The sequence below is a fragment of the Bombina bombina genome, chromosome 8 (assembly GCF_027579735.1).
Source record: "Bombina bombina isolate aBomBom1 chromosome 8, aBomBom1.pri, whole genome shotgun sequence".
NCBI lineage: Eukaryota > Metazoa > Chordata > Amphibia > Anura > Bombinatoridae > Bombina > Bombina bombina.
The window spans coordinates 153,503,786-153,531,203 of NC_069506.1; the positions used below are offsets into that span (position 1 = coordinate 153,503,786).

Here is a 27,418-nt window from a genome sequence, read left to right on the forward strand (position 1 = left end):
CATACCTCTATTACACCATGTCCCTTGCACTGCTTCTGTGCTACTATATTACTCACCTTTATTACACCGTGTCCCTTGCACTACTTATGTGCCACTATATTACATAGCTATATTACACCATGTCCCTTGCACTACTTCTGTGCCACTATATTAAATACCTCTATTACACCATGTCCCTTGCACTGCTTATTTGCCACTATATTAAATACCTCTATTACACCATGTCCCTTGCACTGCTTATGTGCCACTATATTACACATCTCTATGCCACGTGTCCCTTGCACTACTTATGTGCCACTATATTACACACCTCTATTACACCATGTCCCTTGCACTGCTTCTGTGCCACTATATTACTTACCTCTATTACACCATGTCCCTTGCACTGCTTCTGTGCCACTATATTACTTACCTCTATTACACCATGTCCCTTGCACTACTTATGTGCCACTATATTACATACCTCTATTACACCATATCCCTTGCACTGCTTATGTGCTACTATATTACACACCTCTGTTACACCATGTCCCTTGCACTGCTTATGTGCCACTATATTACTTACCTCTATTACACCATGTCCCTTGCACTGCTTATGTGTCACTATATTACTTACCTCTATGACACCATGTCCCTTGCACTGCTTCTGTGCTACTATATTACACACCTCTATGACACCATGTCCATTGCACTGCTTATGTGCCACTATATTACATACCTCTATTACACCATTTCCCTTGCACATTTTATGTGTCACTATATTACACACCTCTATTACACCATGTCCCTTGCACATTTTATGTGTCACTATATTACATACCTCTATTACACCAAGTCCCTTGCACTGCTTCTGTGCTACTATATTACACACCTCTATTACACCATGTCCCTTGCACTGCTTATGTGCCACTATATTACACATCTCTATGCCACGTGTCCCTTGCACTGCTTATGTGCCACTATATTACATATCTCTATTATACCATGTCCCTTGCACTGCTTATGTGCCACTATATTAAATACCTCTATTACACCATGTCCATTGCACTGCTTATGTGCCACTATATTACACATCTCTATGCCACGTGTCCCTTGCACTACTTATGTGCCACTATATTACACACCTCTATGACACCATGTCCCTTGCACTGCTTCTGTGCCACTATATTACATACCTCTATTACACAATGTCCCTTGCACTGCTTATGTGCCACTATATTAAATACCTCTATTACACCATGTCCCTTGCACTGCTTCTGTGCCACTATATTACTTACCTCTATTACACCATGTCCCTTGCACTGCTTTTGTGCCACTATATTACTTACCTCTATTACACCATGTCCCTTGCACTGCTTATGTGCCACTACATTACATACCTCTATTACACCATGTCCCTTGCACTGCTTCTGTGCTACTATATTACTCACCTTTATTACACCGTGTCCCTTGCACTACTTATGTGCCACTATATTACATAGCTATATTACACCATGTCCCTTGCACTACTTCTGTGCCACTATATTAAATACCTCTATTACACCATGTCCCTTGCACTGCTTATTTGCCACTATATTAAATACCTCTATTACACCATGTCCCTTGCACTGCTTATGTGCCACTATATTACACATCTCTATGCCACGTGTCCCTTGCACTACTTATGTGCCACTATATTACACACCTCTATTACACCATGTCCCTTGCACTGCTTCTGTGCCACTATATTACACACCTCTATTACACCATGTCCCTTGCACTGCTTCTGTGCCACTATATTACATACCTCTATTACACCATGTCCCTTGCACTGCTTCTGTGCCACTATATTACACACCTCTATTACACCATGTCCCTTGCACTGCTTCTGTGCCCCTATATTACATACCTCTATTACACCATGTCCCTTGCACTGCTTATGTGCCACTATATTACTTACCGCTATTACATTGTGTCCCTTGTACTACTTATGTGCCACTATATTACACACCTCTATTACACCATGTCCCTTGCACTGCTTATGTGCCACTATATTACTTACCGCTATTACATCATGTCCCTTGCACTACTTATGTGCCACTATATTACACCATGTCCCTTGCACTACTTATGTGCCACTATATTACATACCTCTATGACACCATGTCCCTTGCACTGCTTATGTGCCACTATATTACTTACCACTATTACATCATGTCCCTTGCACTACTTATGTGTCACTATATTACATACCTCTATTACACCATGTCCCTTGCACTGCTTATGTGCCACTATATTACTTACCGCTATTACATCATGTCCCTTGCACTACTTCTGTGCCACTATATTACACCATGTCCCTTGCACTGCTTATGTGCCACTATATTACATAGCTATATTACACCATGTCCCTTGCACTGCTTATGTGCCACTATATTACATATCTCTATTACACCATGTCCCTTGCACTGCTTATGTGCCACTATATTACATATCTCTATTACACCATGTCCCTTGCACTGCTTATGTGCCACTATATTACATACCTCTATTACACCATGTCCCTTGCACTGCTTCTGTGCCACTATATTACTTACCTCTATTACACCATGTCCCTTGCACTACTTATGTGCCACTATATTACATACCTCTATTACACCATATCCCTTGCACTGCTTATGTGCTACTATATTACACACCTTTATTACACCGTGTCCCTTGCACTGCTTCTGTGCCACTATATTACTTACCTCTATTACACCATGTCCCTTGCACTGCTTCTGTGCCACTATATTACTTACCTCTATTACACCATGTCCCTTGCACTACTTATGTGCCACTATATTACACACCTCTATTACACCGTGTCCCTTGCACTGCTTCTGTGCCACTATATTACTTACCTCTATTACACCATGTCCCTTGCACTGCTTCTGTGCCACTATATTACTTACCTCTATTACACCATGTCCCTTGCACTACTTATGTGCCACTATATTACATACCTCTATTACACCATATCCCTTGCACTGCTTATGTGCTACTATATTACACACCTTTATTACACTGTGTCCCTTGCACATTTTATGTGTCACTATATTACATACCTCTATTACACCAAGTCCCTTGCACTGCTTCTGTGCTACTATATTACACACCTCTATTACACCATGTCCCTTGCACATTTTATGTGTCACTATATTACATACCTCTATTACACCAAGTCCCTTGCACTGCTTCTGTGCTACTATATTACACACCTCTATTACACCATGTCCCTTGCACTGCTTATGTGCCACTATATTAAATACCTCTATTACACCATGTCCCTTGCACTGCTTATGTGCCACTATATTACATATCTCTATTATACCATGTCCCTTGCACTGCTTATGTGCCACTATATTACATATCTCTATTATACCATGTCCCTTGCACTGCTTATGTGCCACTATATTAAATACCTCTATTACACCATGTCCCTTGCACTGCTTATGTGCCACTATATTAAATACCTCTATTACACCATGTCCCTTGCACTGCTTATGTGCCACTATATTACACATCTCTATGCCACGTGTCCCTTGCACTACTTATGTGCCACTATATTACACACCTCTATGACACCATGTCCCTTGCACTGCTTCTGTGCCACTATATTACATACCTCTATTACACCATGTCCCTTGCACTACTTATGTGCCACTATATTACTTACCTCTATTACACCATGTCCCTTGCACTGCTTATGTGCCACTACATACCTCTATTACACCATGTCCCTTGCACTACTTATGTGCCACTATATTACATAGCTATATTACACCATGTCCCTTGCACTACTTATGTGCCACTATATTACATACCTCTATTACACCATGTCCCTTGCACTGCTTATGTGCCACTATATTACATACCTCTATTACACCATGTCCCTTGCACTGCTTATGTGCCACTACATTACACACCTCTATTACACCATGTCCCTTGCACTGCTTATGTGCCACTATATTACATACCTCTATTACACCATGTCCCTTGCACTACTTATGTGCCACTATATTACACACCTCTATTACACCATGTCCCTTGCACTACTTATGTGCCACTATATTACATAGCTATATTACACCATGTCCCTTGCACTGCTTATGTGCCACTATATTACATACCTCTATTACACCGTGTCCCTTGCACTACTTATGTGCCACTATATTACACACCTCTATTACACCATGTCCCTTGCACTGCTTATGTGCCACTATATTACACCATGTCCCTTGCACTACTTATGTGCCACTATATTACTTACCTCTATGACACCATGTCCCTTGCACTGCTTATGTGCCACTATATTACTTACCGCTATTACATCATGTCCCTTGCACTACTTATGTGCCACTATATTACATACCTCTATGACACCATGTCCCTTGCACTGCTTATGTGCCACTATATTACTTACCACTATTACATCATGTCCCTTGCACTACTTATGTGTCACTATATTACATACCTCTATTACACCATGTCCCTTGCACTGCTTATGTGCCACTATATTACTTACCGCTATTACATCATGTCCCTTGCACTACTTATGTGCCACTATATTACACCATGTCCCTTGCACTACTTATGTGCCACTATATTACATACCTCTATTACACCATGTCCCTTGCACTGCTTATGTGCCACTATATTACATAGCTATATTACACCATGTCCCTTGCACTGCTTATGTGCCACTATATTACATATCTCTATTACACCATGTCCCTTGCACTGCTTATGTGCCACTATATTACATACCTCTATTACACCATGTCCCTTGCACTGCTTCTGTGCCACTATATTACTTACCTCTATTACACCATGTCCCTTGCACTACTTATGTGCCACTATATTACATACCTCTATTACACCATATCCCTTGCACTGCTTATGTGCTACTATATTACACACCTTTATTACACTGTGTCCCTTGCACATTTTATGTGTCACTATATTACATACCTCTATTACACCAAGTCCCTTGCACTGCTTCTGTGCTACTATATTACACACCTCTATTACACCATGTCCCTTGCACTGCTTATGTGCCACTATATTAAATACCTCTATTACACCATGTCCCTTGCACTGCTTATGTGCCACTATATTACATATCTCTATTATACCATGTCCCTTGCACTGCTTATGTGCCACTATATTACATATCTCTATTATACCATGTCCCTTGCACTGCTTATGTGCCACTATATTAAATACCTCTATTACACCATGTCCCTTGCACTGCTTATGTGCCACTATATTAAATACCTCTATTACACCATGTCCCTTGCACTGCTTATGTGCCACTATATTAAATACCTCTATTACACCATGTCCCTTGCACTGCTTATGTGCCACTATATTACACATCTCTATGCCACGTGTCCCTTGCACTACTTATGTGCCACTATATTACACACCTCTATGACACCATGTCCCTTGCACTGCTTCTGTGCCACTATATTACATACCTCTATTACACCATGTCCCTTGCACTACTTATGTGCCACTATATTACTTACCTCTATTACACCATGTCCCTTGCACTGCTTATGTGCCACTACATACCTCTATTACACCATGTCCCTTGCACTACTTATGTGCCACTATATTACATAGCTATATTACACCATGTCCCTTGCACTACTTATGTGCCACTATATTACATACCTCTATTACACCATGTCCCTTGCACTGCTTATGTGCCACTATATTACATACCTCTATTACACCATGTCCCTTGCACTGCTTATGTGCCACTACATTACACACCTCTATTACACCATGTCCCTTGCACTGCTTATGTGCCACTATATTACATACCTCTATTACACCATATCCCTTGCACTGCTTCTGTGCCACTATATTACTTACCTCTATTACACCATGGCCCTTGCACTGCTTCTGTGCTACTATATTACTCACCTTTATTACACCGTGTCCCTTGCACTGCTTATGTGCCACTATATTACACACCTCTATTACACCATGTCCCTTGCACTGCTTATGTGCCACTATATTACATACCTCTATTACACCGTGTCCCTTGCACTACTTATGTGCCACTATATTACACACCTCTATTACACCATGTCCCTTGCACTGCTTCTGTGCCACTATATTACACACCTCTATTACACCATGTCCCTTGCACTGCTTCTGTGCCACTATATTACTTACCGCTATTACATTGTGCCCCTTGCACTACTTATGTGCCACTATATTACACACCTCTATTACACCATGTCCCTTGCACTGCTTCTGTGCTACTATATTACTCACCTTTATTACACCGTGTCCCTTGCACTACTTATGTGCCACTATATTACACACCTCTATTACACCATGTCCCTTGCACTACTTCTGTGCCACTATATTACACCATGTCCCTTGCACTGCTTATGTGCCACTATATTACTTACCGCTATTACATCATGTCCCTTGCACTACTTATGTGCCACTATATTACACCATGTCCCTTGCACTACTTATGTGCCACTATATTACTTACCTCTATTACACCATGTCCCTTGCACTGCTTATGTGCCACTATATTACTTACCGTTATTACATCATGTCCCTTGCACTACTTATGTGCCACTATATGACACCATGTCCCTTGCACTACTTATGTGCCACTATATTACTTACCTCTATGACACCATGTCCCTTGCACTACTTATGTGCCACTATATTACTTACCTCTATGACACCATGTCCCTTGCACTACTTATGTGCCACTATATTACACACCTCTATTACACCATGTCCCTTGCTAAGAAATCCTTACAGTTTTAGGAAACAATAGGACCTTTCAGAACAGCGTAATTATGAGTCTGTGTTACCTGCAGCTCCTGGTATTGTTTCTCTTTAAATTCTAGTGTTTCCTGCAAGGAAATGAGTAATTGGTTCTGTTGATAAGTTGTCTTTTTCAGCTCTTTTACCATCTGTTTTAAGAGCTCTGGTTCATCGGGCAAGCAATATTCTCCATGGTCATGCAGAATAGTTTGACTCATATCATCTAAGTGGTGATGTGTTATTTCACTTGCTTTCTCCATCAACTCTGCAGCCAGCACAAGGTCTCCAATACCAGACTGTAATTCTGCTAAAGAGAAGACAGAATTGTAATCAATAAGTGCATGCATGAATCATTTATTTCTCAGCTGTACCTGCAAAATAATCAAGACCAGTATGTTAAGCAGAACCTGATTTGTAATGAAAACTTAATATTCTGATTGCAAAAATCATAAATGCAGCAGTTTTTGATTGACCAGGAAACGTTGGCAATCAAAGAGTTAAATAACTAATATGTGACACTCTTGATTACCTTAAAAACAAAGGTAACAGTGAAATAATCCACCTTGGTTGCCCAGAACACAGACTGCAGAGAATTTACCGCTTGTTTGCCCTGAACACACACACGCAATCAAAAGGTTAATTTACTGCTGAGCAACACACACAAAGTAACAACTTAAAGTGATGGTAAATTCAACACCTTTATATTTTGCCATTCGATGTGAAGTTTAAAAATAATATTAGTTTAATTGATGAAACAAATTAAATTAAAACATACTTTAGTAACTTTTATATAACTGCTACCTTGCTACTTCACGCTCCGGCAGCCTCGACATCAAGACCCTTTCCCCCCCTGACGTTTTCACCATTGACCAATTAAAAACTTGGCATTTTTAATGTAAAAAAAAATGGATCTTTTGCACATGCGTTACCAACGCCATGCACAAAAGATCTGTGGTTTTCTTTTTACATTGAAGCATAGCACAATTTGGATTGGACAATGGCGAAAACGTCAGAGAAAAAAAAAAAAAAGGTCTTAGTGTCGGGGCTGCCGGAGCGTGCAGTAGCAAGGTAGCAGTTATATAAAAGTTACTAAAGTATGTTTTAAATTTTTTCATCAACTAAACTAATACTATTTTTAAAATACACATCAACTGGCAAAATATAAAGTTGTTTAATTCACCATCACTTTAAATCCCATGGTCCAATATCTTTGATCTGGCAGTGTTGTTGTAAGGGGCCAAAGAAGAAAAAAGGACCTGCTCCTCTGGCTGAGGGGCATTCTGAGAATTACACCTAGCAGGTGCATTAAAAAGGTATATTAAATTGCTAGGCACAAATATCCAACTCCATATTAATGTTTTTTGGAATGGGATGTCCAACAAGCTCATATAGGTGTGATAGTCCACATACTTTTGGCCATATAAAGTATAACTATAAATGTCTGTTGTGTTTGTGTGAAAAAAATAAAACTGGCATACCAAAAAAAAGGAAAAAGGTTTTAAGCATACAAAAAATATATTAAAGGGATTCTAAACCCATTTTTTTTCTTTAATGATTCAGATGGAGCATGCAATTCTAAGCAAATTTCTAATTTACTCCTACAATAAATTTTTCTTCATTCTCTTGCTTTCTTTATTTAAAAAGGAATTTAGCAATGTAAGCTTAGGAGCCGGCCCATTTTTGGTTCAAAACCTTGGTTACGCTTGCTTATTGGTGGCTAAATTGTAGCTATCAATAAGCAAGAAATATCCAGGTTGCTGAATCTAAAATGGTCCGGCTCCTAACCATTACATTCCTGCTTTTTAAATAAAGAAAGCAATAGAACGAAGAAAAAACGATAATAGGAGTAAATTAGAATGTTGCATGCTCTATCTGAATCATGAAATAAAATATTTGGATTTAGTATCCCTTTTATATGCATATATTGCATTTAAATGGACAGTCAAGTCCAAAAAAACTGTTCATGATTCAAATAGGGCATGTAATTTTAAACAACTTTCAAATTTACTTTTATCGCCAATGTTGCTTTGTTCTCTTGGTATTCTTAGTTGAAAGCTAAACCTTGCTAAACCTTAGTTGAAAGCTAAACCTATGCTAATGTCTTAGACCTTGAAGGCCGCCTCTAAACTAAATGCATTTTGACAGTTTTTCACCACTAGAGGGTGTTAGTTCATGTGTTTCATATAGATAACATTGAGCTCATGCACGTGAATTTACCGAAGAGTGAGCATTGATTGGCTAAAATGCAAGTCTGTCAAAAGAACTTAAATAAGGGGGCAGTTTGCAGAGGCTTAGATACAAGGTTATTACATAGGTAAAACATGTTTTATTATAACTGTGTTGGTTATGCAAAACTGGGGAATGGTTAATTAAGGGATTATCTATCTTTTAAAACAACAAAAAATCTGGTGTTGACTGTCCCTTTAATATAAAAACAAGTAAATGCATAATTGAATACAATACATGTGTACCAGCTACATGTGCCAAACAGTTTTGTTCTTTCATATTTCTTATTTAAAGGGATAGGAAAGTCAAAATTGAACTTACAAGAATCAGATAGAACATGTAATTTTAAGACACTTTTAAAATCACTTTTACATTTAACTGTGCTTTGTTATCTTGGTATCACTTGTTGGAAATAAATACGCACACTAGTGAGAACTAGATGATTATTGGTGCTTGCATACAATTGTCTCTTGTGATTGGCTATTTAGATGTGTTCAGCTAGCTGACAGTAGTGCAATGCTGTTCCTTCAGCAAAGGATAACAACAGAATGAAGCATATTTGATAATAAAAGTAAAATTTGAAAGTTGTATGTTCTACCTGAATCATGAATTACATTTTTGGGGTTTCTTGTCCCTTTAATTCCTCTTACCAGACTCATCCTGAACCTGGTATATGCAAAGCTGTCCTGCTATTTTGCCACTTCTTTCGTTTCTCTTCTTCAAAGCCCTGTTCAGTTTTCTTTTTGACGTTTGTTTCTCAGAACCAATTTCTTGCTCTATCCCAAAATCAAGAGGTGCAATAGTATAATTTTCAGTGCCCTAGAGTTAGAAAAAGGATATAAATAAACAATGATTATAACAAATTGATATTTTTGTCTGATATTGTCTAAAAGAGGTTATTTTAAAATGCGCTAGTTTTTTTTATTTTTGGTAAATGGAAGCTCTATTAATATCAAAATTAATTCAAACAGCTGTAATTTAACTTTTTTTCATTCAAAAATAAATAAAATGATTAAAAAAACAGCGTTGTTTCATATGTATGAGTTTTTGAATGTATCTTTTTGATGTATGGTCTTAGCCTTTTTTTAGCATTATATTTTTTTTATTGAGGATATACGATATAATGAGTCAAATACAGAGTGCAGTTTCATATGCATCAAATAATATACAAAATTGTAGAGCAGAATAGCTTTATTCCTCCATACATAAATACATATAAACCCTTGCGTTGCAATGACATCAATAACAAACAGAGGCACTGACATATTTCATAGGTATCAAACCTTATAGAATATTATAGAGTAGGTTAGCTATATTGCAACTAGATATAGATACTATATACTATAGATTCCATTATATATTAAAACAATGGGGGTGGAGCCTATTCTCATTGCGGGAAGATGTGTTTTTGTGAAGCTCCTGCAGCTTGATGGACTTTCTATCTGTTTTATATTGTAAATATACTGCTATTGGCAGACTTTTGAAAGTCTTTCCAGCCAGGAACAGATAGATACCCAGTTCTGAGGATCAGACACTATCTTTGCCTATGTTCTTTGAGACAGCTATGCGATAAGTGCTTCTGCAGGCCTAGGGTCCATTTTGTAACCAGCAACATCTACGCATCCTAAATATCTCAAGTGGATACTCCTGTTATAGTAGTAAAGCATAGGTCTGGGGCTGACGCGTTTTTCTGTACCCCCCCCCAAACTCTGGGGTTAAGATATCCTTTAATAGGATACAAGACTGTGCACCGCAGCAATATTAGACTTTTCTCTCCTACTGATTGACACCTACTCAGATATCACCAACATGGTGTGTGACAATCGTATTATTAAGGAAATAACCAATCTTATAATAAGGTTCCAAACTACATTTGAAAAGACGCTACAATCTGAATTTCGTTCTACTATAGCTGAAACAGCGGAACAAGGTTTCCAGAATGTCCCCATTACTGAAGAGCTCCATGTGGGTTATGTTATGAGGCCCCGAAGTTCCCTGTTTACCCTACATGATCCCCTGTTGGTGGCAGAAATGGTTCAGAAGGAATCTACTGGCCTGAACCGGAGATCGGCTATTGGAATCCCAGAGAGAGGAGCAGAGGACCTGGCTCCGACTAACACCTCCAACTACCCTCTGTCCCAGCACCAGATCTCCAATCGGATGGCTATAGTGATGGAAGGATCACTTCGACAAGGATATTGTGGTTCAGCACTATACCAGCTAATCCCCACTAAGCCTACCCCTCAATCTACGCTCCAAACTTTACAGAGACTAAAGATTGAGCTGAGCAGGAATACGACCATGATATACTTCTTCAAGGTGCGAGAGCAGCTTACACCCAGACAACAATGGAGTATCTACGTGATTGAAATCGCTCCCTGCGACGGTATCTCTGTTCCATCTTTCCCTACGCAGTGCCCTAGTGGGGATAGTTATTTACAGAATGCAGCGGATGGCCCCTTGGCAATTGTGCAATATTTATTGAGCTGCAAGCTGAAAATAGGGGTAGGTTAGAACCCACTGCACAGGACCGGTGTCAGATAAGCTATGTTTCCCCCTTCATTTGTTCGGCCCCAATTCAGTATTAAACTTTTACCTTTTAGTAGTTGTCCCCTGGGTCTGGCTCACAGAACTACAGTAGAGACTCTTGCTGAGACACTATTTATAATGTTTACTACGAGGTACTAGTTACACTATTATTTTACGTTCTACACTGAAGCCCTTCTCATTCTATCATATATGTTGCCCTTGCATTATTTATCTCCTCAGGGAGCTTTGTTTGCTTGTATGGTTGTGTGAAATGTATGGTAACATGTAGGGATGTGCATGTGACGATCTGAACAATAGATGTTAAACTGTACATATCACTCATGGGTCAGACCGTCTACACGTATATTCATGAAGCTACTGTCTGCTTCATCCTATGATGCAAATATAATGATAGACTACTGCATACTTGGGTGTTACAACCCCGCTAGGTATTTACCCTATACTATAATTGAAGAATTAGCCCATGTTGTTAGTTCATGTTCCATAGAGTATCATATCTACATAAGTATCTTAAAATTATATTACACACCACCACAAGTCATATAATTTAAAGGGCCATGAAACCCACATTTTTTCTTTCATGATTTAGAAAGAGAATGCAATTTTAAACATCTTTCTAATTTACTTATATTATCTAATTTGTTTTATTCTCTTGATATTCTTTGCTGTGTCAAGGTATTTGAAATGTTATTAAATAATATATAGAGGTATATTTGTCTTTATTTAATAGATCTGTGGATATGAACATGGTCTGTAGACAAAGGTTTGTTCCTAAGAGATCTCCCACATTCATTATGTAAAATTATGCTGAACACACAGGGGGAGACAATGGAACATTTGGCCTGCCAAATTTCAGAACAGTCACTTAGAGGAATGTTGGGGGAAGTAATTTTGAAAGGAAATGGAAACTAACACAGTTTCAGGATACAGCAAATATATGGATTTCCTCCAAGAGAAATGCCGATCCGTCTGAAGAAATGTGAGAGATACAAACATTCTTCAAAGGAACTGATAATTGGCACAGACTTGTTGAGTGACTCAGGCTGTTTGGATGATAACATCAGAATACACGTAACACAGACGTTGTGTCGGGGGTTAGAATAACACAGTGAAGACAAATGACTTACATTATGATTTCAAAGCAACAGTATATGTTTTAATGGACATGAGATGTGTGTGTGTATGTGTATGTATATATATATATATATATATATATATATATATATATATATATATATATATATATGTATATATATATATATATATATATATATATATGATATATATATATGTGTATGTTTTGAAAGCATGAATATCTTAGCCTCTGTGTGTTTAAGAACATGAATAGATGTTTATGGACCTGAAGAGAAGTGATTATTAACATTTATTTTTATTTCAGATCTACATAGACAGGATTCACTTGGAATACAGTACAATACTGAATTAAAAATAAGCTATTATTCACATATAAATGCCAGGATACCGATAACATTGTAATGCATTTTAAACTAATAATTAGCAGTATTAAATTACCTAAATAAAATAAAATGTTAATAATATAACATATTTGGTATCAGAATAATCAGAAAAAAATAACCTAATATTAACCATCTGTAATTGGGGTTATATATGATTAATGCAGAGAGTGTGATCTGATTAAATAACCATTTTATGAAAAAAAAAAATTTAACTTGCTTAAAAATGTTAGAGATGGTCTTGTTGTATTTGTTTGTTTGTACGTCTGCTGCCACCTAGTGTTATGATGCGGAATTGCAACCATGAGATGATTGGTTGTTGCAAAGAATGCATTTCCTTGACAACACATTTACCAAATAAACCAATCCATGTTCAGTTGCGAAGAACTAATCCAAGACAAGGCCGTGGGCGTTTCCAATATTCACCAATGACTGATAAATAATCAAAAAGGGGAGGGGTAAGATCAGATGATTTAACCCCAGCATAGAGACTAAGAGAGGGTTGTGTTATTTTGATCCAGAAAGGAGTAACTGCGGCAGTTATTAATCAAAAGCACACACCTACCATATGGACTCCATATGCTTTACCCCAATTTTGAATTTCTGAGGTGAATTGGATCTGTTGCAAAACATTGGGAACCGGATTGCTGTTTATTTGGGTGATGTATATAAAAGTTTTATTATAAGATAAGTTATATGCATAGTCAATTTGTATTTAATAGATTTAAAGAAACAGTGTGTTTTAGTTAGCATTTCACAGCCTATATATATATTGTTTAAATCCGCGTCTGATTGACCAAGTAACTCATCTATGCAAGTTCTGATATTGTCAGTTAATTTTGTATTAGGATAAATTGCAGTTAAATAGCAGAATATATATATTATCCTATTGTTTTATAAACACTGTTTAGAATTGTATTGCTTAGATGTTAAAGGTTTTTAGTCCCATTGTGTTAAATAAATAAAAGGCTGAATTGTGAAGGTATATTTTTCTGGGTTTTGTAAGAAGGATAGCATATCTTAAGAGTTGGTTTAACGCATATAAACTTTTATTTAGTTTCCTTTTATTGCAAATATAGTTCAATATGTTCATGGATATTAACTAAATAAAAGAATTCAGGTATTTATATTAATTGTATGGTCTAGTAGGTGCATGGTTGATAAGGGTTTCTATTTCTTTGTATTGTGTTTATAACCCTGCCATAAACTTATATATATTATTTGGATAGCACTGCTAAGATTCTTATAAATATACTGACATAATAATTGGAGGCATTGCATGAGATTTAATAATATCCATCATAATTGATATAATATATTTGTAAGTAAACAGAAATTATTATAAAAGAGAAAAAAAAAAAAAAATTCATATTTCGATATTAATATTTTGAAGATATATTTTTTTTTGAAAAGTTGAAATATTAATTTTCATATTTCGAGATTGACATTAATATCTTGAAATATTATTAAAGATTAATTTTGAAAAATTAATAAAAATATTAATTTTTCATATTTCAATATTAGTCAAAAATATTAATTTTTCATATTTTCAAAGTTAATCAAAAATATTAATTTTTCATATTTCGGAATATTAATTTTTCATATTTCAAAATTAATAATATTTTTTTTTTTTTTTGAAATATAAATTTTTTTCTCTCTTTTTATTGGCAAAAATTGTATTAGCATTTTAGTTAAATAAATACTAAACCAATACAATAATGTCTGTAGCCAGAAGTGACTCATTTAATTCTATACATAGCAATGAAATTGGTCCCATAACCATACCTATTACTAAAGGTCAGGTCCTTAAGAAAGATATCTTAAGTTACCTTAAAGGGAAGTTTAATATTGCGGGTGAATTAAATGATTTTATGGATATGCTTGAAACTAGGGCTAAAAATATTACCGTTAATAATAATATGTGGAATGAAGAGAATGAATTCTTCCAGGAATTATTAATGATTAATCAATGCAAAGCTCCCATAAAGCGAGACGAACTAATACTAAAATCCTGGCCCCTTTTAATATGCATAATTGACGAAATGTCGTTTTGTGTCACAGACAAACGATTGCAAATACAGGAGCTAGAAAATAGTATTCGTTCCTCGCGCAGACGCGAAGAGGGTTTAAAAACAGCCAAAAATAAAATGGATGAATTTGCCCAAAACCTAGCCACCTTAGATAAGCACAATATGGACTTAATCGCGCAGATACAAGATTTAAATAAACAGCTTGCGCAAAGCCAGAGAGAATTAAGCGATTTAAAAAGGTCATATCGCCATAATGAAAACCCCTATATTAGCAATGAGAATAATACAGATAATGCTAACTCCTTTAGCGAACGCGTCAGGGACGAGGTACGAAAATATATAGAACAACATAGACAAATGACCCCTAACGGGTCAGAAGTAGATTTCCCAAATAGACAATCCCCTCAGGATGTAAATCCAGAGGACAGCTGTAGCGCAGCTGATGCGGGGGAGGGAAACTCTAACAGAGAATCCCAAAATAAGTCTGATAAAGTCTATGATTCCCATAAAATAATCACTTTCGTACAACGCGCAGTACCTATATTCTCCAATAAGGGAACAACATCTGTAATTGATCATTTACAGGCTTTTGAAAATGCGTTAGCTATAATGAATGTTACAAGTGAGAAATTGAAAATTGAATTTCTGCCTTGGGTATTTGACAGTAAGCATCACAAATTCTTTGCTTCACTAAAGGATATGAATATTCATTCCTGGAATGGGGTAAAACAACAATGCAGAAAAGAATTCGGGCAATATCGCACTAAAACTGCCGCGAAAATAGCGGTATATGGTTTAAAGTGTCGTGCGAATCAGAGTCCAGTCGAATTCCTTTCTGTATTGAAAAATGCGTACAGTATGGCTGAAGATAATCCCAGATTTGATGGCTCAGAATTTGTAAATTTATTTTTTGAAGCATTGCCTACACCCATCAAAATCAACTTAGCTAGAGATTTTGATGAGGACTGCTCATTGGAATGGCTGATCAAAGAGAGTACGAAGTTATACTCTATTCAGCAGTCCAGTGAGCAGGGGGTTAAAAAGGAGTCAAAACCCAAAATTGTGGCAGAAACTAGGGTGTCACCTAGCCCCCTCAATTTGGAGTCTAACAAGAGGACTTATGCAGAGGTGGCCAGTCAAAACAGGCCATCTCCACAGAGGTTTAATTCTGCCCCTCCCCCTACACAGGTTGAGGCGCAGGGAGACTATAACCAAAGTGGGGGACATAATCAGGTGAATAATTACTCACAAAGAGAATACTCACCAAATAATTGGTATCCGCGCAAGGGTAGATACAATAAACGGCGAAGATATTCTCAGGGTAACCAGACACCCCAGGTATATAATGCTCCCCAAAGTACTAACGCTGAACAAGCTGAACCCCAGGGGCAACCACGCCAGAATAGAAATAGTGGCCCTGATTCTGAGGGAACCCAATGGTCCAGGAATCAGTACAATGGGGCACCAAGAGATAGGCCCAGGGGTAGAGGTAACTTGTACAATCAGGTAGATATGCTGTTTACCCAATTAAATCGGTTGAGCGAACAAATCGCTAATATGAGTCAAAAATCTACGGCTCAGCAACCGAACAATATTTTTTTAGGGGTACAGCCAGTGGTCAGCAGTGGACCACAGGCACAGTCATAAATACTGCAGTATCACCTGAAGGGGAGGGGAGAGATATACAAAATGTAGTAATAAATATCAATGATACTAATCATGTTATCTCCCCACAGACCGGAAACGGACAAATTAGCTGTGACAATGAGCGACATCAGCCGGGAAAAATTAACCAAACTTTTCCTCTGCAGTGTTCTCTTAACATTATTTCCACAGATGCAGTACACAAGAACCCAGCTGACCTTGTCATAGGGGAAACAGGTAGGTATGAAATTTCCTCTGCATCGAATGACACAGCGGATCCAGGTAAAACGTGGCGAAGCCCACAGATGTACAAGAATGCAAATTTTATGTGTGAAATGATAGAAACTGCAGGAAGATATTTACTAGTTGAGCTGCAAGATTCAGTCTCCAACCCTATCAGGGGATTAATTGACACTGGGTCACAGGCAACTATCTTATCCCACAGATACTACACACAGCTAAATGAGCTAACACCCCACAAACCCAAAATAAGAGAATTTGACGGTTCTCTAATAGGTGTTGGGGGTGACTCCCTAAAAGTCTACGGTACTGCCTGGTTAAAATTTAAATTGGGGAACAGGGTCATAAGACACCCTGTCATTATAGTGGATCTGCCAACTGATCGTTTAATTATTGGTAGTGATCTCCTGAAGCGATTAAGCACCATAATTGATTGCATAAATAATGTAATTTGGTCACAAGTTAAACGGCCTATCAATTATGAAAAATCTGGTATATCTCGCACCCGACATAGCTGTCACGTGGTGGAAGAGAAACCAGATGCTGTGGAGATTCATTTCAGGAATAACTCTGTACCTGAAATCACTATCCTACAAATAGATGATCAGACTCCTTTTAGTGGCTCTGATGGTAATACTTTTAAAATTTCGCCTGGAAAGATAGTGAATATTTCCCTAGATGGCGATGTATTAACCATATCACTCCACAAGGGGGATCATAAAATCCCTAAAGGGGGAGACCATGCTCAATACCTCACAGGGATTGAGAGAGTTAAAGAGGATCTATTTATCCCTATACAAGTGCATGACCTTGGTAAAACCAAGTATGCTAAAATAAACTTAAAACAGGAAGCTAGCTATATAAGCGAAGGTTTATTAGCGCAAATAGCTGAACCTAAAGTGATTAAATATCTTTCTCCCCAAGACCACTGTGTCCACAACCTGGATAACAGGTCTGAAAGCTATAACATCACAGCTAAGTGCTTATTATCTATCTCTATAGGAAATAAGTCAGTGAAGCACCTGTTTTTAGTTTTAAATACTCCCCATAATCAAATATACATTGGCAATGATATCTTACATAGATATGCCATACAAATAGATTTGATTAATTCTTGCCTCTGGAGCAGGTTAAAGGGGGACCCTGAAGTATTTCAGGATGAAAATGCAGCCCTGAAATCAAACCAGCAATTGCCATATGCTGTGAATATGCAAGTATCTAGCGATGTTATAATTCCTGCTGGGGCTGATAAATTTCTTTTACCCTTACAGGTAAAGAGAGGGCAGAAATTAAAAACTTCTGAAACACTGATTTGCCTCTCCCATAGAATACAAAATCTGGGTGTCACAGTAACCTACACTCCTATGGTGAATATTGGAACTGTTCCAATAAATATTATTGTGCATAACATGACCCCACAGGATATAACATTATCCAAGGGAACTACCATAGGATATGCACTGGAATCAAGTTATTACACTTTTGGATTCCAGAATAATGTAATTGGGCTAATACCTGAAGGATACCTAACTGAAGAACAATTAATAGAACAATCCTTTGCATCTATGCCAGAGGGTCTATTTAATATTCAGTCTATTTATCCCTTCAGCTCAGAGGAAGGCATCTGTAAAATTGAAGAAGCCTCTCTAGTGTTTGATCAGCCAATCAAACAGCAAGATTACCCCAATACCCAGAGTCATGGGAGCAATGTAAACTATAATCAAGGGGATCTCACCTCTAGATTGGAAGAAGCCTATGAAATAGGACAGCCTGAAATCTTTCCAGGATTTCAGCAAATAGTCGAAGAGCAAATATCCTTAGCCAATGGCTGTTCTAGCGATGATGAACGCCAACAGCTGCGAGAACTCCTGATGGAGTACAAGGATATTTTCGCTAAGGATTCTTATGACTGTGGTACCACAGACTTGCACATTGCAAGAATACAAACAGATCCTAATGCGCCACCTGTATTTGTCAAACAATACAGACTTCCCTTAGCCTCATATGATTCTCTTGCAGAGATCATAAGGAATTTGGAAGAAAGAGATATTATCAGACAGGTGCACAGCTCTTATAATAATCCTATTCTAGGTGTCCTTAAGCCCAATGGACAATGGCGTTTGTGTGCTGATTTAAGACAGCTAAACAAACGAGTATACATGTCTGGCTGGCCTGTACCATACATTGACCAGTGCCTAGCACAAATGCAGGGATCCAAAATATTCACTGCCATTGATTGTGCACAGGGATATTGGACCATAAAGGTACATGAAGAGGACCAATATAAGCTAGCATTCTCCTTCCAAAAGGTTCAGTATGCATTCCAGAGACTTCCATTTGGATACATAAATTCTGGACATGAATTTGCTGTATTCATGCATAAGGCTATGCCTGACGCACTGGAAAGGGGAACCTTATCTTATGTTGATGATGTTTTAATCAAAAGCACAGACTTTGAAAAACACATCGCAGAGCTTAAACACGTCCTCAGCCAACTTAAAAGGGCAGGTGTCAAATTATCCCTGCAAAAAGCTCAATGGTGCCGCACTCGTGTAAACTTCTTGGGACATGAAGTTACCTCTGACGGATTAAATCCCCAGAAGAAAAAGGTGGAAGCGATAGTGAATTCTAAAAATCCAACTAACTTAAAGGAATTGAGATCATTCCTGGGTATGACAAATTATTCTCGCAAATTCATTGATAATTATGCGGAATTAGCTAAACCACTACTACTTCTTCTAAAGAAGGATGTGAAATGGCACTGGAGTGAGTCTCAAGAGACAGCCATCAGAGAGCTGAAGAGAAAACTCACTCAAGCACCTTGCTTAGCGTACCCTGAAGGTGGTAAACCTTTCTACTTAGAAACAGGGTACACAGATGTAAGCATGAGTGCTGTGTTATACCAAAAGCATGATAATTTCAACAAAGCCATTGCTTATGCGAGCAAAAATCTATCCCCAGTAGAAATAAAGTTTAACGATTGCGAAAAAGCCCTCTTATCTACTGTATGGGCTCTACAAAATTTCCGCAGCTATATACAGGGCGAGAAAATTATTGTAGAAACGGCCCACCAGCCTTTGCTATATTTGCAAAGTGAGAGAATAAGAGATGGGAATTTATCTAATAGCCGCATAACAGCGTGGACTCTTTCCTTGCAAGGCTGGCCATTAGAAATTCGCTACAAGCAGAATAAAAAGAATCCAGTCGCACGAGGGCTTGCTGAGCTCCACGACTGTACTGCTAGAGATCCTGGGGAAGAATTATCAGAAGATGATTTTCTGGAGGAACAATTGCTTTCCCCATATAAAATGTACAATGAGGACCATTGTCAAACATTACCTTGGGTGTATGTTGATGGTTGTTCTTACCACGCCACTATTGATAGTGAGCGCAGATTAGTCGCTGGCATTGGTATAACTGGGGCAAATGGATTCCCAAATATATCTATAGGTTTCAATATTGGACCAAGATCCAGTCAGGTTGCAGAACTAACTGCTGTTTTCAAAACCGTTGAAATGGCTATTGAACATGGTATTCATGAATTTGTGATCATAACTGACTCAAATTATGTGCGTGACAGTTTTGTTGAATACCTGCCAACTTGGAAAAGAAATGGCATGCAGAAAAGCAATAACAAACCAGTCAAGCATGGCAAATTGTTCTGCGAGATTGATAATCTGGTAGTATCCAATGATTTAACCATACACTGGAAAAAGACCAAGGGTCATTCCAGAGTTTTAGGTCCTGATAAGGAAGGCAATGACCTTGCGGATTCATTAGCCAAACAAGGAGCCATAACTGGAGAACTCCTTAATATTGACCATTTAATGGGTGCAATTCAGGTAGAAGCCATTACCAGAAACCAGGCAAAACAACAGAGTGAGCCTAACTTGGTACAATGGAGTCAGGATTCTCCTAGTGAGGACCTGATCACTAGTCAAAAAGAAGATGCCATTGTAGGCATCTTCTATAAACACATAGAAGATCCTGAAAGCAACCCCATCTCAAAAGATGATTGTATTGGCAAAGAAGATCTGAGAATCTTAATAAAATCTAGATCACAATTCAGATTACAGGATGGTTTGTTAATTAGAACCTCCAAAACTGGCATCCAACAGTGGGTAGTACCCACCAAGTTCAGAGGTCTAATGCTTCAACATGCCCATGATGCTCCCACATCTGGTCATCGCGGTGCCAAACTCACGTACGAAATATTGCGTGACTACGCTTTTTGGCCACACATGTTGAAAGATGTTCAAACCTACTGTCAAGGGTGTTTAATCTGCCCACAGTTCCAACCCACTGCACCAACGCATAGAGCGCCATTGCAGAAAAGGGGGATGGTAATGCCATGGTCAGATATACAAATTGATTTTATTGGCCCGGTAACAAGATCATCAAGAGGTAACAAATACATGTTAACCGTAACATGCCTGTTCACTAAATGGGTAGAGTGCATTAGTGCACCTAACAATAGTGCTGAAACATGTGCAGCGTTGCTCATCAACCATGTATTTTCCAGATTTGGTTTGCCCCAAAGAATCGAATCAGATCGGGGGACCCACTTCACTAGCGAAGTAATGACAGAAATGTGGAAAATACTAGGGGTTAAAAGAAAGCTCCATATTGCTTATAGAGCTGCCTCAGGTGGTGGTGTAGAGCGTTACAACCAGTCTATTGTTAAAATCCTCAAAAAGTTTGTGAGTGAAACAGGTAAAGACTGGGATGTAAAACTACCTCTAGTCTTAATGGCATTAAGAGCAACTCCAAGTAGTGCTACCAAGGTGTCGCCTTTTGAGCTGATGACTGGTAGAAGAATGGTTCTACCTCAGCATCTGCTGTACCGTACATCAGACCAAAATTTGATAGACGCTGCCAATACACATCAATACGTGGAAAACTTAAGAAAGCACCTGCAATATGCCTTTGCATTTGCTCAAAGGAATTTAGAAAGAGCCGCAACTGCCACTAAGACCTATTATGATCTCAAAACATCCAAAAAGAAATATGAAATAAATGATAAAGTTTATCTTTATAACTTTGGAAGAGATCAGGTTAGGGAGAAGAAATTTCTTCCCTCATGGAAAGGTCCTTTCGTCATTACTGACAAAATATCTCCAGTGGCCTATAAAATACGGATCCCCAAAAATGAAAGTTTCATAGATAAATGGGTCCATATCAATCAATTGCGAGCGTGTCATCCCAGATCCCAACTACAAGTCATAGAGGGAGAATGAAGTGTCATATCCCCAAATGAACTAAAGACATACTATAGTTTAAAGATGCCTAACTGATAAACATGAAGGTTCAAAATTGACAGACTATCTACATAGAAGACTGTCCATGATGTGTACGGTCAACATCCTCACCAAATACCACTAACTTTGATCCAATTCAAATACATGTGTCCTACATATTTTTGAATTGGAAAGGGGGATTTATGTCAAGGTATTTGAAATGTTATTAAATAATATATAGAGGTATATTTGTCTTTATTTAATAGATCTGTGGATATGAACATGGTCTGTAGACAAAGGTTTGTTCCTAAGAGATCTCCCACATTCATTATGTAAAATTATGCTGAACACACAGGGGGAGACAATGGAACATTTGGCCTGCCAAATTTCAGAACAGTCACTTAGAGGAATGTTGGGGGAAGTAATTTTGAAAGGAAATGGAAACTAACACAGTTTCAGGATACAGCAAATATATGGATTTCCTCCAAGAGAAATGCCGATCCGTCTGAAGAAATGTGAGAGATACAAACATTCTTCAAAGGAACTGATAATTGGCACAGACTTGTTGAGTGACTCAGGCTGTTTGGATGATAACATCAGAATACACGTAACACAGACGTTGTGTCGGGGGTTAGAATAACACAGTGAAGACAAATGACTTACATTATGATTTCAAAGCAACAGTATATGTTTTAATGGACATGAGATGTGTGTGTGTATGTGTATGTATATATATATATATATATATATATATATATATATATATATATATATATATATGTATATATATATATATATATATATATATATATGATATATATATATGTGTATGTTTTGAAAGCATGAATATCTTAGCCTCTGTGTGTTTAAGAACATGAATAGATGTTTATGGACCTGAAGAGAAGTGATTATTAACATTTATTTTTATTTCAGATCTACATAGACAGGATTCACTTGGAATACAGTACAATACTGAATTAAAAATAAGCTATTATTCACATATAAATGCCAGGATACCGATAACATTGTAATGCATTTTAAACTAATAATTAGCAGTATTAAATTACCTAAATAAAATAAAATGTTAATAATATAACATATTTGGTATCAGAATAATCAGAAAAAAATAACCTAATATTAACCATCTGTAATTGGGGTTATATATGATTAATGCAGAGAGTGTGATCTGATTAAATAACCATTTTATGAAAAAAAAAAAATTTAACTTGCTTAAAAATGTTAGAGATGGTCTTGTTGTATTTGTTTGTTTGTACGTCTGCTGCCACCTAGTGTTATGATGCGGAATTGCAACCATGAGATGATTGGTTGTTGCAAAGAATGCATTTCCTTGACAACACATTTACCAAATAAACCAATCCATGTTCAGTTGCGAAGAACTAATCCAAGACAAGGCCGTGGGCGTTTCCAATATTCACCAATGACTGATAAATAATCAAAAAGGGGAGGGGTAAGATCAGATGATTTAACCCCAGCATAGAGACTAAGAGAGGGTTGTGTTATTTTGATCCAGAAAGGAGTAACTGCGGCAGTTATTAATCAAAAGCACACACCTACCATATGGACTCCATATGCTTTACCCCAATTTTGAATTTCTGAGGTGAATTGGATCTGTTGCAAAACATTGGGAACCGGATTGCTGTTTATTTGGGTGATGTATATAAAAGTTTTATTATAAGATAAGTTATATGCATAGTCAATTTGTATTTAATAGATTTAAAGAAACAGTGTGTTTTAGTTAGCATTTCACAGCCTATATATATATTGTTTAAATCCGCGTCTGATTGACCAAGTAACTCATCTATGCAAGTTCTGATATTGTCAGTTAATTTTGTATTAGGATAAATTGCAGTTAAATAGCAGAATATATATATTATCCTATTGTTTTATAAACACTGTTTAGAATTGTATTGCTTAGATGTTAAAGGTTTTTAGTCCCATTGTGTTAAATAAATAAAAGGCTGAATTGTGAAGGTATATTTTTCTGGGTTTTGTAAGAAGGATAGCATATCTTAAGAGTTGGTTTAACGCATATAAACTTTTATTTAGTTTCCTTTTATTGCAAATATAGTTCAATATGTTCATGGATATTAACTAAATAAAAGAATTCAGGTATTTATATTAATTGTATGGTCTAGTAGGTGCATGGTTGATAAGGGTTTCTATTTCTTTGTATTGTGTTTATAACCCTGCCATAAACTTATATATATTATTTGGATAGCACTGCTAAGATTCTTATAAATATACTGACAGCTGAAAAGCATATCTAGATTTGCTCAGTAGCTGCTGATTGGTTGCTGCACATAGAAGCCTCATGTGATTGGCTCATCATGTGCATTGCTTTTTCTTCAACTAAGGATATATAAAAAATGAAGCAAAATAAATAATAGAAGTAAACTGTAATGTTGTTTAAATTTGTATTCTCTATCTGAATCATGAAAGAAAGATTTTGGGTATAGTGGCCCTTTAATAATCTCCACTGAAGTTTCAGATAAGGGGTCCTACATGTGCTGTATATGTTTTCCTAAGTCATAAGGGTACACACCTATATTTCAATATACACCTGCCTAATATATTCTACGTGGGGTTTTGGATTGCTGAAGGCCACACAATTATGTTGAGACCAATATTTTATTCTCCCCCTAGAGTTTTATAGCATATGATGGGCAATTAGATGGTATTTAAATACTAGATTTGATTTTCTACCCCTAACTAAAGAACATGTGCTCTGTGTTATTTCTATTCTAGTTCAGCTCTTATTAGGATCTTTAATGTCTGTTTACCAACATCCTATCACGTTACTTACAGCTCCTTCAATAACTTGTATCACATCAAGTTATTTTAGGTAGATAGGTCATTCATATCCAACCCTATATAACAGAAACTTAACACTCATTGTCTCCCATGTAGTGGTATCCCTGAATCTGGATGCACTAGTTGAGGTTTTAAAATGTCAACCCTTAACAACCAATCCTTAGACTCCATTTTAATTTATATGTCCTTACACTAGGCGGTAACGGAAACCCTAGTAAACGCTAATAGAGGTCTATAAATTCAATTGAGATATTGTAAATAATGCTGTTACTATATGTACTTTGTTTTTACAGTTCAAGCTTAAAAATACAAAATGAGGATGTAATTTGAAATAATAAATAAAAAAATAATAGACTATGGACGCCTTGCTAGAAACAAAATTATAAATGTGTAGAATTCAATGTTACTACATTTATCATAATATATAAAACTCAAGAATCCTCACTGAAAGGTGCAAAACTTATCCATGAAACTGAGGCTTCACAAACATTCACATTATTAATCACAGTACAAATGAGGTCATAATTTACTTTTTTTTTTCATAAAAAAGTAACAAATTATACTGTTTGGTCAAACTATACAGAACATTTGTGTGATGGCATAGAAGAAGATATACAGTACAAATACAGCAGCACAGAAATCTAGAATGTCAACTCAGTTAGAGCATATGCAGATATAGTCACTCTGATAAAATCTATACTAGAGATCAATCAAACATACAAAGTCACATATAATAATAGCAGCTTATAAATCAGCTATATGCATCATAAAGCCATTTTAGTGATAAAAAAACATAGAACGTAAGTGGCAACCTGATGTCAGAGCTTCTTATTATTATTTGCATGATTTTAGGCTTTTAATATTTTGAACAATCGATTTTTTAAAAAATATTTTCTAATACAATTTCATAATGGTTACTACATCTCATATAAACCATATATTTACAAATATAAATGTAGCCATATGCACTGTGAACTTTATGATAATTCATTCAATTTAAAAAATATCAACCATATAAATTAATATTTTTAAAGAGAGAAATCTGAACATTATCTCATCTGCAGATTTGCATTATCCTATTTTCTGCCTTCAATTAATAAACAAGCAACTTAAATATTAAGGAAATAAATATGATTTGATAATTGTATCCAATAACATATTAAACAAAATGCAGTAGTAAAAAAATATTTACTTAAGAAAAATAAAATCTGGCATATAGATAAAGAAGAAGAAAGGTGAAAGTTGTGTTTCTACAAAATCAGACATCATCACGATATATATTCAACCTAAGACACTACATAACTGTGTAAAAGTTATTTTTATACTTCTTGTACTGTGAGTTTGAACACTAGGCAAGTAAATAAATAGCCATAGAGAAGTTGTGGTGATACCTATCTGCACAAGGTACCTGTGGTGATTGACAGCTTGACATAAAGGCATTGCCAAATGATATATGAGGCGAACTGTCATCGACTTCAGCTTCTGAAATCGCCTCCATGAAATACAGATATATCGGTCCTGTATAACTTTACAACAAAATACACCGATGCTGGGAAGCAGCTAGTTTCCATCCGGTTAAAGGACCTGTGATGACGTGATGTCATATCTGTCACATGACTACAATGACCACGTGATACAAACAGCAACAGGAAGCAGGAGACTGGAAGGTTCATGTAGTGCATTATCTTTTCTGTGCAGAGAGCTCTGAATGATGACATTTATGCAGAATTCTGATAAATACTTTACAGCAGAGATTGTGTGAAGAGAATGAACAAGGAACGTCAGGAAAATATTGTTTTTAACTTATTGTTTATTTTTATAGAATATGATGTTGGCTTTCTCGATTGGATGGGAGAGTTGAAAGGAAACACAAATAAGTATATTTCAATTAAAGGGATAGGAAAGTCAAAATTAAATTTGCATGATTCAGGTAGAGCATGTCTACTCCAGAATAGATAGATAATCCCCTTACTACCCGTTTGCATAACCAACACTGTTATATTTATATACTTTTTACTTATGGGATTACCTTAAAGTTGTTTAAAATGGAATGCCCCCATCTGAATCATGAAAATTTAATTTTGACTAGACTGGCCCTTTAAGTTACCTTTAAATTCACTTCTATTTTCAAATGTGCTTCATTCTCTTGGTATCCCTTGTTGAAAAAGAATATGCATATATCCTAAACTAGTAGGAACTAGCTGCTAATTGGTGCCTGCACACATTTGTCTCTTGTGATTGGCTAACTAGATGTGTTCAGCTAGCTGCCAGTAATGCACAAGATAACAAGAGAATAAAGCAAATTTGATAATGGAAAGTTGTTTAAATTCTATGTTCCATTCAAATCATCAAAAGA

The 27,418-nt window shown here is 36.8% G+C and overlaps 1 protein-coding gene across 2 annotated transcripts in view; it reads right to left on the reverse strand.

The window, feature by feature from the left end:
- LOC128638596 (uncharacterized) overlaps positions 1–26,641 on the reverse strand; it is a 98,650-nt gene extending 72,009 nt beyond the window's left edge. The window contains exons 1-3 of one of the 2 annotated variants that reach the window (XM_053690651.1): positions 26,471–26,641; positions 9,705–9,873; positions 6,876–7,132 (exon numbers count right to left, since the gene is read on the reverse strand). In XM_053690651.1, coding sequence (XP_053546626.1) covers positions 6,876–7,132; positions 9,705–9,873; positions 26,471–26,560 — 516 coding nt within the window. In that variant the 5' untranslated portion in view covers positions 26,561–26,641. Of the gene's footprint in view, positions 1–6,875; positions 7,136–9,704; positions 9,874–26,470 lie in introns of both variants that reach the window. The other variant, XM_053690650.1, reaches the window with a different exon arrangement.
- Between the last annotated feature and the right edge of the window lie 777 nt (positions 26,642–27,418).